This window comes from Maniola jurtina, chromosome 2, assembly GCF_905333055.1.
Source record: "Maniola jurtina chromosome 2, ilManJurt1.1, whole genome shotgun sequence".
Taxonomy (NCBI): domain Eukaryota; kingdom Metazoa; phylum Arthropoda; class Insecta; order Lepidoptera; family Nymphalidae; genus Maniola; species Maniola jurtina.
In genome coordinates this window covers 4,896,106-4,914,143 of record NC_060030.1, presented here as the reverse complement: position 1 = coordinate 4,914,143, position 18,038 = coordinate 4,896,106, and the positions used below count along the sequence as shown (strand labels likewise).

Below are 18,038 nucleotides of genomic sequence, written 5' to 3'. Positions count from 1 at the left end.
GAAAACTCTGTAAACAAAATGATATGGTACGTCCGAATGTTTGATCCGCCTTTATTATCTGTGAACAGAGGAATGCGGACGTAATAACTTCAATTACTGAGAATAACAGCTTTGTAAAGTCATCTAAAGTGTTCTGAGACAATTCATATAAGTAAGTAAGTTAATGTAATCGGATTAAAATCGAATAAAAAAAGCTTTTGGACTGAACATTTAAGGCCTCATACGCTTCATTTTAATTTAATAACTTGGTGAATGCTTGGTGATACTGATATGTGATGCTTTCAGCTTCCATGACGTTACTCGTCGTAAGTTTCATTCAATGCTTTTATTTTTCTTCGTCATATCCCCTCCTCTCAGAAAAGAGGGAGAAAGGAATATTACGTGTGTGGTCCTTCAGCCGAAGCTTCGACTATATCCGGCGTCGCTCGGGCGACTTCGTACCCCAGAGCGGCAACATAATCGGTCGAATCATGATGGCGGCTCTACAAACATGCAGTACATGTATCCAGCTAGCGTTTGATTCAGTGTTGTTCGGGTCGCGCCAGTGTCGACACGGTATCACGCTATTAGATAACCGAAGCTCGCTAACGTTCCGTGTTTCGTACGGTCAGTGACAAACAGAGTGAAGAATTCCGGTGTACAAGTGTGTGGTTATGTGGCGGCGAGTGATATGACAGCGTGCGCCGCCAGACGGATTCCGGCCGTCTTCATGAGGATACTGGTGACAAGACTGGCCCCGAGATCATGGTGGCTCCCGATTCCGAGGCTCCTTCGAATCCTCGGATAGCGGCCGCCCAAGAGAGCCCCTCCGCCGCCGAGGCGCGCCATAGTGCGGATCTTTACATACGCACCAGTTGGGTGGACGCCGCTTTAGCGCTCTCCGAACTCGAAAAGGTGCAGTGTTCACTACTTATCTGAATCTATCAGTGTCAAATTGCGATTGTCATATTGCACGTGTGATTGTTTTTCTGCGAACGTCAATCGCGTTGTGGAACGCGGCAGCGCGGGGCCGTGGCGCCGACTAGTGGTAATCGTGTGTACTATCAAGGCCGCCCGTACTTTGGAGGCTTTTACGCGAGAAAACGTCATTGATAACGTGCATGTTCAAATCGAATATAACGTAAATATATATAGAGAGAGGCAGATTTTTGCACTTATTACCAATATTTGATATTTCTCTTAATCAATTATTCTCATAATAATATGTACCTACACAATTTAAATAACAATTAAAAATAAATCTACAGTTAGGTAGGTACACCTATACTTAAGTCATTCAATTAAGCACTTAATGTTCTTTATATCAATACTTAAATAGTTACTCGAGTGCTTGTAGTTTATATTATTGCAACTCTTTCGTGGAAGGTAGAGTTTTCCCAGAAGGCTGCATGCGCCCGGGTGGTCTCCGTTCTTGCCGTGTAAAATACTTCTCACTAATCTGAAATCTCGTTTGATCACTGCATTGCACGTCCTTTGTACAAATTCAACGAAGAAATGCTTTATCTGAAGGTCTCGTGCCGTTCATTAATTCTTAAAAAAACTAAAATTTAAAACCACGGGAAAGTTCTAAACACACGAGAAAGAAAAAAACAGCTGTAAGTATAAGTATATAATGATAATGTGCTGCATAATAATATGGGTAGGTATAATGTAAGTCGGTCGTATGCGAGATGAAGCAATTAAGGCTCAGCGGGAAAGGCGCGGGGGCCGCGCACGCGCAGCCAGCGCGCGGCGCCGACAGAGACATCAACGTGAAGAGCGCCGAACGTGAATAGAGACGTCGACATTTCATTTTTTATTTTTCTTGACCATAAGTTGCTATAAGCTATAATAACCTTTAATAAGCACAAGACGTGGGTAGGATTAAAAAAGTTACACAATCGGAACAAAAATATTCTACCACAATTCTTTTAAATTTTCTGTCACGATTCTCCAAAAAAAAAAAAAAAACAATTTTACAAACAAAAGTAACGGACGTATAATAAGCCATAAGAAAGTCAATTAATATCTGCCTACCCATCAAAAATATTACTTAATCTTAAACATACTTGTTAACTTATTTTAAAATAAAGAATGCACTTCTAAAAAATGTATATCTGGTAGGACCGCACAGCGTTCGCCTCGTGGAATTGAGACATCTTGTGGTTTCCGATCATGCATCCTTTTCCCACTTGGTGAGAGAAGTTGTGCTTTCCTTTTCTTTAAAGTTGTATTCTATCTCGTTTCCACGTGCTTCCTGCCATATTCTTTATCTTCCTCCAAACATTGCGTGCGCCGGCGGTCGGCAGCTGCGCTCGAAACCTATAAATGATTGTTACTACACCCACGATTTTCAAATGTGCATCGGACTTCTGGGTATTTTCTGTACGAATAGGATAGCTAATTAGCTCTTACGGAATCTGTTGACAAGCTAAGAACAAATTTGCTTCGTCACAAAGATGTAATATTCCTCCTTTGTCAAAAGTTTCATCTGCACCATGAAGGATTATCCTCGAGACCGTTGAATTCACGATGATTAAGTTTCTGGAATTCAACATCTACAAGGGATTATGGAGATTATGGGGTTTCATTCAGTACAAATATACAAACATAAGAGCTCTGCTCATCTCAGCACTAATACCTAATGGGTCAATGGCATTACTTCTCCAAACAACGGGACACTAACCCTTGGCTTTCGAACTCTCTGATCTTTATTGGATTATTTAAAAGCTTTAATTCCATCTTATTATGTAATCCTCGTTCCTGCCTTTCTGCTTTTTCAGATCTCTACCTTCATAAGTTTTTATTTTCTGATCTGATCAAATTCAGAGTTAATATTTGTAGCCGTTGAGATCTGAGATTTGTCATTCTACCAATTAGTGTGATTATTGTTTTTCAATATGAATTACTAGCTGATACCCGCGACTTCGTTCGCGTGGATGTAGGTTTTTAAAATTCCCGTGGGAACTCTTTGATTTTCCGGGATAAAAAGTAGCCTATGTGCTAATCCAGGGTATAATCTATCTCCATTCTAAATTTCAGCCCAATCCGTCCAGTAGTTTTTGCGTGAAGGAGTAACAAACATACACACACACACACACACCCACACACACACACACACACACACACACACACACACACACACACACACACACACACACACACACACACACACACACACACACACACACACACACACACACATACACACATACAAACTTTCTCCTTTATAATATTAGTGTGAAGTTTTCATTTCTTAGGATGCTGGATGATTTTTCTAACGAAGGCTGTTTGCGGTAACCTGAACTTTAGATACAGGAGCTCTGAACAACGACTGGGTGCTTTTATTAAACAGTGTTCTTTTTTCCACGAGCATCTAAAGTTATAGATACTCCAATTTCTCACATTAAAATTAAATTCTATTGTTTAAAATTATTTCCACTGCTTCATTTCATAATACATATACACTAAATATTACAAACATTTAGTTATTGCCTAAAACTAAAAACAAGACTTCCAAGAACCACAACGTCAAGATGTTTATAATAAACACGCGTGCAATTTCTTAATTTATGAAATCAGGGCAAACCGCAAAGAATCCAAGCAATTTAACTGGGTAACCGCAAGTGTTGAATTACGTTGAATCATTTGGGTGATTACCAGCTCAGTGAACGCGACACGTGGCCTGAACACACCAGTGCACATTGTCATTTTTCCCCATCATTACCTTTTGCTTCCGATTCAGTAATTTGCCATATGCCCCATGTGTCTAGACCTTTAGATTGCCTCTATGAAATCCTATTAGAAAGGTAATTCGAGATGCTTCACTGAGTTTGTATTGTATTTTTATTTGGTCAAGCACAAGCTTCCGTGTCACCACACTTGGGTAATTTATCAAGACAGGCTAATTAGAAACTGCATATCTTCAAGTCTGTATCGTCTCAAAATCGTTATTCTAAGTTACGTAAGTCGTTGATACGTTATTATTTGAACGATGTATGTTTTCCAGTAACCTAGTGCATTATCGGTGGGACCGACATCATATGGCCGTTCAGACCGGTTCCGCTGGATGCCTAACTTGGATCTTGGCAACTTTCTCGACTTTATATTGATTAGCTTTCCGCTTATAAATTGACTGTTGACGTTGATTGTTCAATTTATTGATAAAGTAAGATAAATTAAATAAGATTCTTCATAATGAATTTAGGAAGACAGATCAAATTAAGTGATAAGAAATCTAAGTTACGAAATGAATCAATTGCTCAATGAAGAAAAACGAATCAAATTATTTTAGTTTACGTGCCAGGAGCAGCGAGTGGTAAACACAATAATAAAATTACTAGTACTATATTTAAGTCAAAGCGTAAAATCATGCACACGTTATGTTATTGACATTCAAAAAGACTTGTTGCCTGCTGCCCGACTGACCAATTGACGACGACGTATGAAATATGAATGTCCTTGTCAGTGGTCATTGAGATTAAAATTAACTGAAAATATGAATATGATACAAACATTTTTCATTTGTTGTGGACGCTCGACTCGATTGATCTAAAGAATATAATAATTCAAAAGCTATTATGTATTAGCTAAATTATTTCATTAATAACTCTCTGGGCAAATATTTAGATCACAGAGACGGAGAGATCTTTATGATTTACCCGAACAATTTTATTACACGGCAAGAATTTAACTAAGATTAAGAAAATTATAGTATCTGTATTTATAATAAGTATATGCTAATTATTCTCAGAGATTTATTAAATATCGTTTGGACAAAATAACAGCATTAAATTATATTTAAGTAAGCGACTGAGTTATGATAATTAATGAACATTTAAGTGGGTATGCTAATAGTATTCTAAGTTTATTAGTCAATTATAAATTCAATGCAGACTACAGTCTGAACAAGACAGTCAATATTTAGGCTGTTGAAATCTGGAACACAGATCAAAATAATTAAGAATTATTTAATACGAATACTTAACTTATAAATAATTAATACGAATTAATTAAGAAATTAAATACCAAAGCCGTAATAGATCAGATAGCGGCAAACTAAGAACGAAGTATTTTTGATGACGCCTTCATTGCATTATTAAAACACTTGGAAACGTTTGGAATGTTCAGAGAGTCTCGCTTTACATCTGTAAATACTTATTATGTACATCTTTACAATAGGGACCTAAGCCATAGTATCACTTTTCAGAAAAAACAGAACATCGGAGTCAAATTATGACGTTTGGCCGATGATCCTAGATGACAGATTCTCAGTGCAAATGAAACGTTATTTCATCCAGGGCTTTAGGAAATAAATAACTCATCGCCGAAGCAAAAAACAGATCGGATTCTTGATCAGATCACATAGAAGAAATATATTGGGATGATTGGGATCTGGGATATGATTTTGCAAAATTATATGGCGGTGTCTGTAACACTTTATACACCAAGGTCTAAAACACCTATTCTACATGCCATATCGTACATTGTAGCCAGTAGCCATTTTATTTTACATCAAAACATATTATGACTACAGTTTAGTACAAAACTTGTAAAATACCTCGTAAAAGATCCAAAAAGGATTTCGCCCAAAAGAATTTATGTACATACATCTTTTTTTGATTGATTCGCAAAATCTCGTTATACCTAACGATAATTAATTGATAATTACGAATCATTTGCGTTAGGTAATACTTATACAACTAATAATAATTACTTTGTAATCTTTTTTTACAATAGTTAATTAAGATAAGATTGAACGAAGCTCACTGTTAGTACGCTGTTAAATCCTAAATTAATATAAAATACTATTTCCAGTCGTCTTACCCACAATCAAAAAGATATAATTATAACGGGCACGACCTGCGATAAGACACAAAGTCGGCCGGCGGGCCGCGTATCATCCAGTCCAGATGTGGTCTAAATTTATCTCATTACTGTTTCCTGTGAGTTGATAAAGGGCACTGTTTACGTCTCCTGGGTAAAAGGACTAAAAGCCTAAAAGGCTACTGAATGATGCAGAAAATACAGCGCTATTTGAGGAGTGACCCCAAATCAATAACTGAAGGAATAAGCGGCTGTGAAAGATCTAAATGTTCGCCACATATTGTTTCTTTATTACCTAATCTACATTTTGCGTTTCTTCCGTAATTCTCTCATCCTTTTATAATACAAGACAATCGCTAATCATGACCGTAAAAGTTTATATTCACTCTGCACGCCTTAATCCGTTGGAAAGTGTGGACGCGGTGTGGTCTACAAAACTCAACCTCGCTTAATTTGACTGTTTTATAAATCTAATAATAGTTATTGTAAATAACTAACTATGTTTAACGTAAACATTAAAATGTCACCTGTATGAATAAGGTGTTCAAAAATCCCCGAATTAGCGGGGTGCAGCAGTATTGGCAAAGCCATGAGTATCGGTTTAGGTAGATTTACTTTGATAGAACTATCATCGACAACTTAATTTCCGTGAAAGGGTCTTATCGTTTATGGCATGCAGTTTGCTGTGAGAACGTTTTCAATGTAGATGTTTTATCGAGATGCAGGCGCCGCTAGACGTGAGAACGCGTTACGGTGACCCGATCTCTTATCAGCAGGAAGCGTCTCCGTCGTGCTCGCCGCATTGCAGATCACAAACTAATCCTGTTATTTGCGCTCGCGTCAGCGACATCTCCTCTGACACGTTCGTTGATATTATAGTCTCAGAATACATAAGTATACAGGTAGTTTCAAATTACAATAATGTTATCCTAATAGCTTTTTAGATAATGTAATATCAAATAGTAATAGCTCTTACTACTTGAAAATGTTATTACAATGACGAACCGTTCGGAGCTGCAGGTTTCATGAAGAATTTCCCGTTCTACTGTTGGACGATTGATAAGTTCGTCTCCAAACAAATCTGATCAGATGTAAGTACAAATTAAAATGAAGATTGATTTATCCTTTTACTGGTAAAGAGGTAACAGCAGATGCTTGATAATACCTCTATAATACATACAAGTTTGACTGCGGTTTTGTTAGGTCCACTTGTAGATGAATGGAGATTCTGAGAAGAGTTTGGTCGCCGGGAGTATTGCGTACTCCACGTGGGACGCGGCGCGGGCGGCGCGGGCGCATTCCGAGCGTGACGTCACGCCCACCCAGCGTGACTCCTCAGGTTTATTCTCCATTCATCCGAAGGAATTCATCTTAATCCATACTCTTTATGATAACTCTATATCGCCTCTTCCAACAATAAAAGAATTTGAATATTATAGAGCCAGCCATATTAGGTTAGATAACCTACGTTTGCCCAACTAGAGTTCCCATACTCTGTTCACTTTGGTGTAGATCAATGAAATCCACTATCAATACTTATCCTGCCTGTCTGTCTGCTAGCTTTTCACGGCCCAGTTGTTAAACCAATCATTTTGACGGAATTTGGTACAGGCATAGGTTGCACCTCGGAGACGGACATAGGCTACTGTTTGTTGCAGAAAATCAAAGAGTTCTGACGGGTTTAAAAAAATCTAAATCCAAGTAGATAAATTAGCGAGCTTCATATGCTGTATTTGGTACAGAGATAGCTTGTATCTTGGAGATAAATATACTTAGGCTACTTTTTAACCCGGAAAGTCTAAGAGTTCCCATGGGATTTTTAAAATCTTAATTAGCTTTTCTTGCATTTATTTGACTCATATTAAACCCACCCTGATGATATCATGTCTAAGTTCTGTCCGGAACCAAATAGCTCGAGGTCATCATGCTTATGGAGTTCTCTGGAATTATACACACCAGTCAGACGACGTCTAATGACCGTCATTAGCTGCAGACATTATGTAATACGCGGTTATAACGTACCGTTCGCTTAAACTGCACTATTCCTTACTAATGCCTACTTATTTACTTCGTTGTTTGTAAAGGAATACAGGGTTTCGAAGGTTTAAAAATGTATGTGCATTTTTTAATTGATCTAACTCTCACACGGGATAAAAGTATTTATATAATGTATATACATATTACCGGAGTATTTTTTTTCAATGAAGTGATCTCTTGCATTAGTTGTCCAAGTCTAATACCATTAGACGCAAGTAAGACGTGAGCACTTAGCTCGCTTAGGCCAATTCGGTGACTCATCCTAAGAACTAATGTCTTGGACTATACCTGGCCACCTAGACTCACTAGAGACTTTGGCCGCATTCGTAGGGGTAAACAATGGCGACATGGGTGATGAGACGTTAGCTGAAATCGGTTGGTCGTTGACCAGTCGAAGAACTGAACTATCTACTCGTTCAACTTACGTAAGTGACGGAGTGCGCGATAGAATGAATTCTTCTCTTTTCTTTTGAACAATTGTTATTGCTCTAATGCGGCCAGTAGTCTTGAACTCGGACTAGGTAGGTACTAGTGCGCGAAATCCCTTAGATGACACTAGAGGACAAGGGTCTGTCTCAGTTTTGACTTCTTCTTTGACTCTTATTATACTTCCCAAAAATATCTATGCTGCGCTTATACTACTACTTGTAAACGTACCTAATATATCTTCGTTTTATTTTATGTAGGTATAATTATTTTACGCACGTTTCCACAGGCGGTCGGGCGACTTTATCTTTTTTTCCATCAGTTACCTGGCAAACAACATGCCTACATAAATTTACACTAACCTACTTAATTGCTTAATTTATAGCTAAAATAAAATAAGGAGACCCAAACGCGGTAAGCATTTTTGCATCAACCGTGTAATTTTGCTCAAAGAATAATAGCTTTGACGACTTGAGGAGATGTGTTATGAAGATATTTACGCTTGAATAGGTACTTTGTTTTTGTTGTACTCAAGTATATGTATAGGTGTATACGACAAGATATATAATTATGCTATAAACATTTATGCCGCAAAAGTGACTGCAATAAGTATCTACCTAGGTATACAAATGAAGAACTTTAAAGTATTTGTTTTCCATGATTGAATGTCGAATGATCAAATTAATGTCTGCAGATCACCAGTGTCTGATAGGAGGAATAGAACTGTTCCATTAAATGATACCGAGTAATACCTTGATTATAGTTGAAGTATTATAAGGAATGCATTGCGTTCGCAAATCGATAATCGTTCATGTCCTGCCGCATGTTACATAATCGAGACGCCGAGTTTGCTTAACATAAGGGTATTTCCACACGAGATAGAAGCGGCAAATTCCTTAGAGGAACTTTAACGATTTAAGTATTACTTAAAGTTTAAGAGTGTCTGGAATGGGGTTGCCACGATACTAAGTGTCTGGCAATGCCTTACGTGATTTCTAATAATATAGCGAAAAAATAAAAAATAAATTACACTTTATACTTTGACGAAATATTTTATACACCTTTGCTGCCTGTTATCTGCCAAAGCCATGATTATCCAACCTTCATAGTCGCTGATCGTTTCCCCCTGTGTTGAAGACAATGCGCAGACAGTTTTTATAAAATAAGGAAGGACTGGTCCTCAGGGGAACTTAGCCCATTTTGATCTCGTAAGCTTGCATAGGTAGCTGCGTTTAGAACTTTGTTAGGGATTTTCCTAAAACCTGCAAGGTGTGGAAACTTTTTTAAATTATATTTACTTGCCTACTATCCCTGCATTGATATGCACAAGTAATGTAATGTGTGTGTGTGTATTGTAAAGAACTTTAAGGACGTGAATTTCACAAGATCCGTTTTTCTTGCTGCTGCACGTGCTCGTGTTTGGACGTTTCACGTTTGTCGGTGCATTCTAATCAGGCTTGAGAGCATCTTAAGAACTATCGAATATATTATTTTTTTCATCCTGGTGATTAGATTATTATTATTATCGATTGCATCGATGCTGCGTCGCATTTTGGCAACGAAATAGAGTCTCAGCGTGGTATCTTAGTTAAAAACTACTACATCGCTGCTGCACCTGACTTAGAGTAAAGTTTCGAGTTTCCGAAAAGCGATTAAATCGCTTATCGCCTAAATACCTTATTCGTGGGTCGAGGCCCAGCGAAGCGATTATTATTACTTATAATATGAATATTATGTACTTACTCATATAAAAATCATAAGTGTAAAAGTAAGCCGCGGCGCGTACGTCGCGCGCGTCAATCGCTTCGGCCGCGACATACGGAAGTCTAGGGATGGATATTGTGAAGCTGTGTGTGGTGACCCTAAGTCCGGCCTCTGGCCGCCGGTGGACGGCGACTGTTTCATGGCGCCACGCTCGGCCCGCCCGCATCTCTCATTAATCACAATCAACTGAGAAATTATTTCGACGTTTAAAACTTTGCTATTACATCTTCCGCCAAAGCTCGGCATTGTGGACGTGGAATGTAGATCCCACGATAAAATAGACGCTACTGTTCACTGATTAATTATGCAAGACATGCATAAAACTTTGATGTAACGTTTTATGTAAATCTAGCGGTTTTTACAAAAAAAAAAAAAAAAACAAATCTATGTGACTTATGACAAGCTTGCTTTGTCCTTCAAGCGGTGAGGAACATGCAATGCCTTTCTAAAGCCCGACGTGCACCGCGCAACAAGATATAGAGACTCTCTAAATTGACCCTGCTAAGGACACTAAGATCAAAATTGTAGATTCATATTTTTTCCACAATAAATCCATATTGATAAAAATAACAATAATATATGCTTATTTAGATTCGAAATCTAACGGGGAATATACCTAGTAACTTTCAAGCGCGCAGACGAAAATTTTTCTTTAATTACAGAACCGAGCCTTAGGTACTATATTAGTCTTAGTTAAAGCCTTAATTTTTCGGAGGTTTCCAACTTCAATAGAAAGCTCCAACCGTGATTTAGGATCTGACTAATTACAGTTTTTTAGAATCGAAAGCCAAAGACTAGCATCATATGTGTGTAAGGGCTAATCTGCCAGTGTTTTTAATTTCTAATATTAAAAAATATTATAGTAAGATTTTCAATCGAGTTGCTAAAATATGTTTGGTATAAGTATTATAATTTATCTTAAAATATATAGAATCGTTAAACAATTAATATAAGTGAGAGTTTTGATAATATTGTCTTTTCCTATTACAGGGTAACATCGAAGGTGGAAGAACGTCACTGTGGATCCGGGCGTGGCTCCAGGAACAGCTGTTTATTTTGGGCTGCTTCCTACAAGGGGACGCAGGCAAAGTTCTCTTTGTGGCCATCCTCGTCCTTTCCACGTTTTGTGTCGGTCTCAAATCCGCCCAAATACATACGAGAGTCGACCAACTCTGGGTTCAAGGTACGTTTTATGCGGTTCAAAATTATTCAGCTTTTGACTGAATAAACACGTCTATCGACTTTATACGATCTTAAAACCGTAAAAGTATATCAGATAAACACATTGTGGCACATTGCGCTTGTCTTTGAATACCAATGCAGCGAGGGGAGCGGCAGCGGACAGGCATGTCTGAGCTTAGCCGCTTCCGTCTACCGAGACGTGTCTTGCATCGGGCGTCCACTACAAGCGCACCGCGGCACATTAGACCCCTTATACGATAAACATGGCGAATTTAAATTCTCCAAACATCTTTTCAATACATACATATGTGTCCGGTTCATTTGAGTGTCGTATTTGAAATTATTCTCAATCGAACCGAGTTAAGTCCGACCAAATGGATAATTGTAGCCGGTAACTATTTTATGGGCGATACGTGCACGGTGCGCAGACATCGCGTCTTTGATGCACGACGCGCAGGATGTTAGGACGTTTAAATTATAATGTTATAGCTCGATTACAATTAGTTAGAACGTTAGACGCTAATGTTGCATAAAAACGCCTTTGTCGTATAAAGTTGTTTATAATTAAAGCTGGTCTTTGAACAGGGGCAATGCATCAAAGTTTAGCGTGTAAACGTTATTATTTATGTGATCAAAATATTATGTAGGTAAACTGACTATTTATCAGGTAAGTTCCTTTCTAATCGTCATCATCATTATCATGACTAACCCAATTTCCTGACCATCTACTGAGCACGTGTAATTCTCTCAGAATGAGAAGGGTATTGGGCCACAGTGTGCCACTCTGGCCATGTGCTGATTAGCAGACTTCACACACCCTTTAGAACATAATGGAGTTCTCTTAGGCATGCAGGTTTCCTCGCGATGTTTTCCTTCAAGTGATATTTAATTGCCTAAAACGCATATAACTCCGATAATTTAGAGGTGCGTGAACCGAACCACCGACCTCTCAAATAGAAAGCCGACCTCTTAACCAACAGTAGGGTATATTCACCGTTTCACGTACCTAATACAAATAGTAGATTTTTGTATCTCTTTTCTCTTTTATCATTGATTGCCTTTAGATATTATTAACTTTAATGTATTTTCGTAGCGTTTGCAAAATGGTTTTATTGTGCCTTTCTAACGTTTTATTGGCAATTTATTGCTTGCTGCGCGTTGTTTATTAGGTGCAATGGGTGGTCGGCTGTCAACTTGTAAAATTCTATCTCATAAATAGTTTGGACAGGTATCCGTGGCTTTGTAAGTCTTATCTAACCAGTTTTCAAGATTAGCTTTAGCTATATCGTAAGCTATTGATACTGTAGGTCTCAATTTGCGGGTGAGATTGGCAGGTATACCTAGGTCTTAGCCTCTTAGGTAAACATTTAAATTTTGTAAATAGCACTACCTCACCAGCCGTAATAAAAATGCAAAAGTGTGTTTGTATTTTGGTTTGTCTTCGATCACGTCGCAACGGATCGATATGATTTTTTGCAAGGGTATAATTAACGACATGAAGAGTTTATCCCAGAAAATCAAAAAGTTCCCACACGATTTTTAAAAACATAAATCCTAATTATTATTAACGTTATAGGTTATCTCAAGAAGTTACTCAAACTTAGGTGTGGAAAATGCGTGCTCTATCTGTTGTTCTAACTTCTGCATTTCGACGTCACTGGCAGGCGTCAAATGTTACCTGCATTTACGCAAGGTAGACTCGACTAGGGTAGAATCGACTATTTTTCCTTGATTTGACGTCACCCATCGACGTTTGACATACCTATTATCGTCGATTCAGGATCAAATCGAGAATTCCCTTATTTAAAAAACCATTGCATCGTTACGGTAAGACGTAGAATGCAATGTAAAAGCTAAATTCTAATTGTTGTTTACACTAGGGCTATAAAGCGTGTTAGAGGTATTTGAACCGGAAGTTCCCGGGAACAGTTGTAGAGGAGACACCCGGAACTTTAGCCTCCGGCAGAGGACTGAGGATGCGCTTCCTATGCGGGTGTGACGTTACACTTGTACAGTTGTAGAGCGGGCACATAGCCTCACATGCCATCGAAGAGTTAGTTTTGCGCCTTGTTTGAAATAGTTTCCTATTGATAGATAGTTAAGGAGGCACATTATAAATAAAATAAATAAAAATAACTATAAAAAACCGGCAAGTGCGAGTCAGACTCGCGTACCGAGGGTTCCGATGACGAACAGACAGTCAGACAGAGAGACAACTAAGTGATCCTATAAGAGTTGAGTTTTTCCTTTTGGGGTACGGAATCCTTAAAAGGTAACTAGAACGTATATTATCCATATTAAAAATGCAAAAAGTGTGTAAAGCCTGTCTGTGATGAAAACGTAATACCTGACGTTTGGTACCATAGAGATAGCTTAGATCACGGAGACGGACAGATACGCGGGCATCATCTAGTATATTCTAATAAATAATTAAGATATGTATCAAGTACCCACTTAAAATATCATGTAAACTGTAATTATTGAATTTTGTTTAATTTTTATAAACTACAAGTCTTAAATTAACCTGAAACTTACCCTACACGCCGCACCTGACGCATTCTATTTTTATAATTTTTTATAATTTAAACATCATCTACATATTTTAGCAAAGTTTAAAAAAATGTAGTGTGCGATCAGCGTTATCTTCCTAGAAGTATAATTTTATTAGTATTGATACATGTGTCAGTTGTCGTCCACTTACAAGTAGGTAGGTAATTATGAAAAGATTTTATCATCTCAGATAAAATATAGTGTTGCAAAACTTTATTCGCTAGCTTACTGGCCCATTGTGTTTCATAAATGGTCACTCTTGATTGGTATGCAATGTCAACTAATAGAAACAATTAACATTTGCCCCTAAGATTTGGGCAATCCTTATTAATGATTTGATGGAGGAACTGTCATGATTTTATTACTGTCGTAAAAATCTCGCCTGCAAAGGTGGAATAGTAAACGAGGTTTATATTCTTCTTTGACTTAGCATGTTCCTTATCTGGAACCACGGTTTGCTTATTAAGTAATTAAAACCAAAGGGTAAATCCATAATCATAAGTGGTTTATCAAGAGTTCTAGGATTCCAATCGTAAGTAAGCCAATTTTACTGATAACTTTGATGTTACAGAATTATATGTAGATGGTAGTAAATATGTAGGCCTATAGTGGATATTATAAAGTGTTATGCTTTAAAAACCATAATATCTTACTAAACCGTAAACGTTTTCGAAAGCCGTAAATGGCTGGAGTAAATTATACATAGTGAAAGGCTTAGTTAGTAAGACTAAGAAATCCTAAGTGGAATTTAGGAAAATAAACGATAGTTTCCTATTATAGGACACGATCCTAATAAGGGCGATTACGCACTGCATCCTATCCCAGTCTGTGAAAATGGGTCAGTCAATATAGGTGAACGGGAAGTACCCTATAAGTTTTCTTAACAGATGAGACAGACGGACAGATGGACCGACGGACAGACAGACAAACAAAAAAGTGATCCTATGAGGGTTCCGTTTTTCTTTTTGAGGAACGGAACCCTAAAAAGCATCTTAGGTCAGTTTCTTACCTGCGTTACATTGTAACATATTGTTATCTTACGACCTGATTTCCTTGAAAATATATCCCTAATTATAATTTGGCGAAAAAGTGCATACAATATTGCGGAGAGGAAGTGGACAAATTATTGATGCACCTGTCGTCTGTCCGTTCGCCCTCAGCTTGTGCCTCGGCTCTTTTGAAGCTATATTTCAATTTATATTATGCAGGCCCTGTACCTGCTTTTATAATATTATGTTTTTCACTTTTAATAAGTTGGATAAATTTTTCATTGAATCAGATTTATATCGGCTGAGTTTGGAACCAGACTAGGGCGTGTTTGGAACCTTCGTAGCTTTAGCGTTTTAAGTTTAAGTTATTAATTTTATCACTATCACATCATATAGCTTCCATATTGAACAATTGACAGTCAAAAAGTGTATACCTGACTTTGACTACTTACCTATTCTGCGTATCTTTTCGAAACTCATATATCTCAAATTATTCATAGTATTTCGTTGTCACATCCTTGTATGTATCTTATGTTGTCAGGTCTCAGAGCTTCTATATCTTCCAACTTGAATGCCTTCGAACTCCATCTTAAACTGAACCGAACAAATAAAAATTCTATTCAAAACGTTTCTCACAAATAAACAATTCAAAAAACCATCTATGATATTACCGGCTACTGTCCAAATAATACAAACATTCACAGCTAACGGCCTCAAAGCCTTATCGGGGTACAAAAGCCGCCTCTGTTAAACAATACGAAACGTCCTGAAGTCACCTAACAACTTAATTAGGTGGTCCGCGGCCGCTCATAAATATCCCCACGTGAAATTACGACCAATAAAACAAAAAATGTATAACACATCTATCGGGTCACAAAAAACTGGGGTTTGATTGTCCGGCTCGCTTTTGTGTAGGGACGTCGTGCTGAGACTCGGTCGCTACATCGCTCGCAGTCATTTCTTGAGCCCCTGCGAGATTGAGACGTCCTCTCTCTTCACACGAATATAAACCGTGACAGGGCTCATCCTATGCTGGCTGGATCTTTTACATTTGAACCGTTGCAGCCATGAACAAAAACCATTATAACATCATTTGGGGAGTGGACTGAACTGTTGAGCCTGTTAACAATTTTTTACCAATAGTTTTTAGGAACGTATTCCGTATGGCTAGGTATTGATTTTTGCGAACAACTTAATCAAGCACAAAAACGTTTGTAACGTAGAATGTTGAATAGGTGCTTATAAAATTCAACGCGCTATAAAATCATCTAGCTTGAAGTAGGTACTAAGAATCGAAATACACACGCATTTTATCTACAAACTGGATTCTTAGATGAGCGTTTAGCGACCGACCGTGACTGGAATTTTATAATCTTTACTTCCATTTCCTAATAAAACTGTATAACTTTCGCTTGCAGAGCTTGTTGCATTGGTTACAGATTTTGATACAATTAAAACTAAAGAGAGAGTGAAATGATCACGTTCCCATTAAAGTAATTAACTTTATTGTTATATAAAAATGGATGGGGGGAATTATTGAGTATTGAGTTGATTAATTGGTGATAGGTACAGGCTAGACATTAGTAGTTTTAAAAATAAAGTACTTGTGCTTCATATAGCTTAAACTGATAAAAGTTACAGGCTTACAGTGGGTTTAAACTTTAAATATTACCTTAGGTTTAGGAACTTTAGGTTTTGAGGTATCGTTTGTAGAGCGTGGGATGAAGCGAGTGCATAAACTGCATAATCCTAACAGTGTGCTTCTGTCCCCATCACAGCTGTTAACATTTTCAAATTTCGTGACGTGCGTTGTAGTAGGTCAAATATCCAGGCTAGAAATAAACCGCAGCTTTTGGTGTCTAATCAGAGCACGGAAGTTGGATACCAACTAGGTAGATATACCTCTATCTTCTTGCATTTCTCCCACGTGTCGTAGGAAAAATGCAAGAAGATAGAGGTGTATCTACCTAGTTGGTGTCGTGCCAGTGCATCGGCTGCAAAGGACACGGTTTGTTTATTCCGCCATCCATCTGTTGTCTACGCGGGCTAATTTGCATAGAGCGCTCGGCAGGGCCGCGCGGGACGGAGGAGGACCACACGGGCTCCGCGCGGTGCGCGCGGGTGGCCACAACCACATGCGCGCGCGCACGTACCGGCCCCGCACCCCGCGCCGCACGCCCGCACCCCCGTACCCCGCCGGTACGTCATTCATTGCGATCGAGCGCGCTTATCGTCCGCTACCGCATCGAGTAGAAATGTTGTCATTATCGATGCGCACGCGTTGAGAATGTAATGAAAGACTTGACATTCGCATTGACTGTTGCCAGAATGCATTGAGGAGATTCAGTCATCTTTCTGAGAATCACCAATTCACCGCACATTTTGTTCCGCAGGCAAACATTGTTTTAAAAGTAACGTCTTCAATTTAGAACGCGTGCCGGTATTAAATAAATGATTTCCAGGTGAAGAACCTCTAAAAAAGAAGTAAGTTCCTAGGTATTTTTTGTTTCGAATGCAAGTCAAGTCCCAATTTTAATTTCTGATGGGTCAAAGAGTTTTTATGTGTAACTCTGCATATTTAGAGCTTTCCAATGTAAAAATACCGAAAATGGTAAGTATTCCACAGTGACGTACCTACCTGTATATGTACCTATATTTCTCCCCTATTTTTAGATAAACATCATTCTCAACGCGTGCCCATAGGGATTGTGATCATTCATATTCATAAAGCAGATTTAACTTTTAAGTCAAGATTTAAGTAAGAAAGTCAAAAAGTCGCTAGGCGATAGTTAAGTTGTTAATAAAGTTCCCGCGTTGACTCGGGCGGCAAGTGTGAAAGCTCGGCGCGCCAACTGCGGCGATAACCTGCGGTGACCTTGCCGTATTCCCGTGTTTTCTGCCCGTGGCTATTGCACAGCATGGTATTTTAACAGATAACATCGAAACTGTATACCTACCGTACAGCAATTTGAACATGTTCACTTTTTAAACCCTTAATTTATTCGTGTCAACGGAAAGACCATAAACGAAGCTCTATGAGCTTTGTTTATAAGATCTTAAAAAATATATTATACAATTACATATTAATCACATTCAGTACCCACACACATACACCTTGTCTTCTTCTTTAGGTTTATCGTTGTTAACTTTAATTTTACTTAATGAATGAAAGGTCTTACATTCGTTTATTCTGGGAAGTATTTGCATTGGCTTTTATAAGTAGGTCTCTCCCTAAGGAATCTCGTATTCGTAAGGGAAATGACCAGTCGCGGCGTTAATTTTGTT

General features: G+C 38.2%; 1 protein-coding gene across 2 annotated transcripts in view; it reads left to right on the top strand.

Annotated features, from left to right (window-relative positions):
* The first annotated feature begins 244 nt into the window (after positions 1-244).
* Positions 245-18,038, top strand: part of LOC123877918 (protein patched) — a 41,938-nt gene continuing 24,144 nt past the window's right edge. For both annotated transcript variants that reach the window (XR_006798705.1, XM_045924861.1), the window contains exons 1-2: positions 245-894; positions 11,023-11,215. Coding sequence is in view for 1 of the 2 variants with exons in the window: in XM_045924861.1 (XP_045780817.1) it covers positions 745-894; positions 11,023-11,215 (343 nt within the window). In the remaining variant the exon portion in view is untranslated. The remainder of the gene's footprint in view (positions 895-11,022; positions 11,216-18,038) is intronic.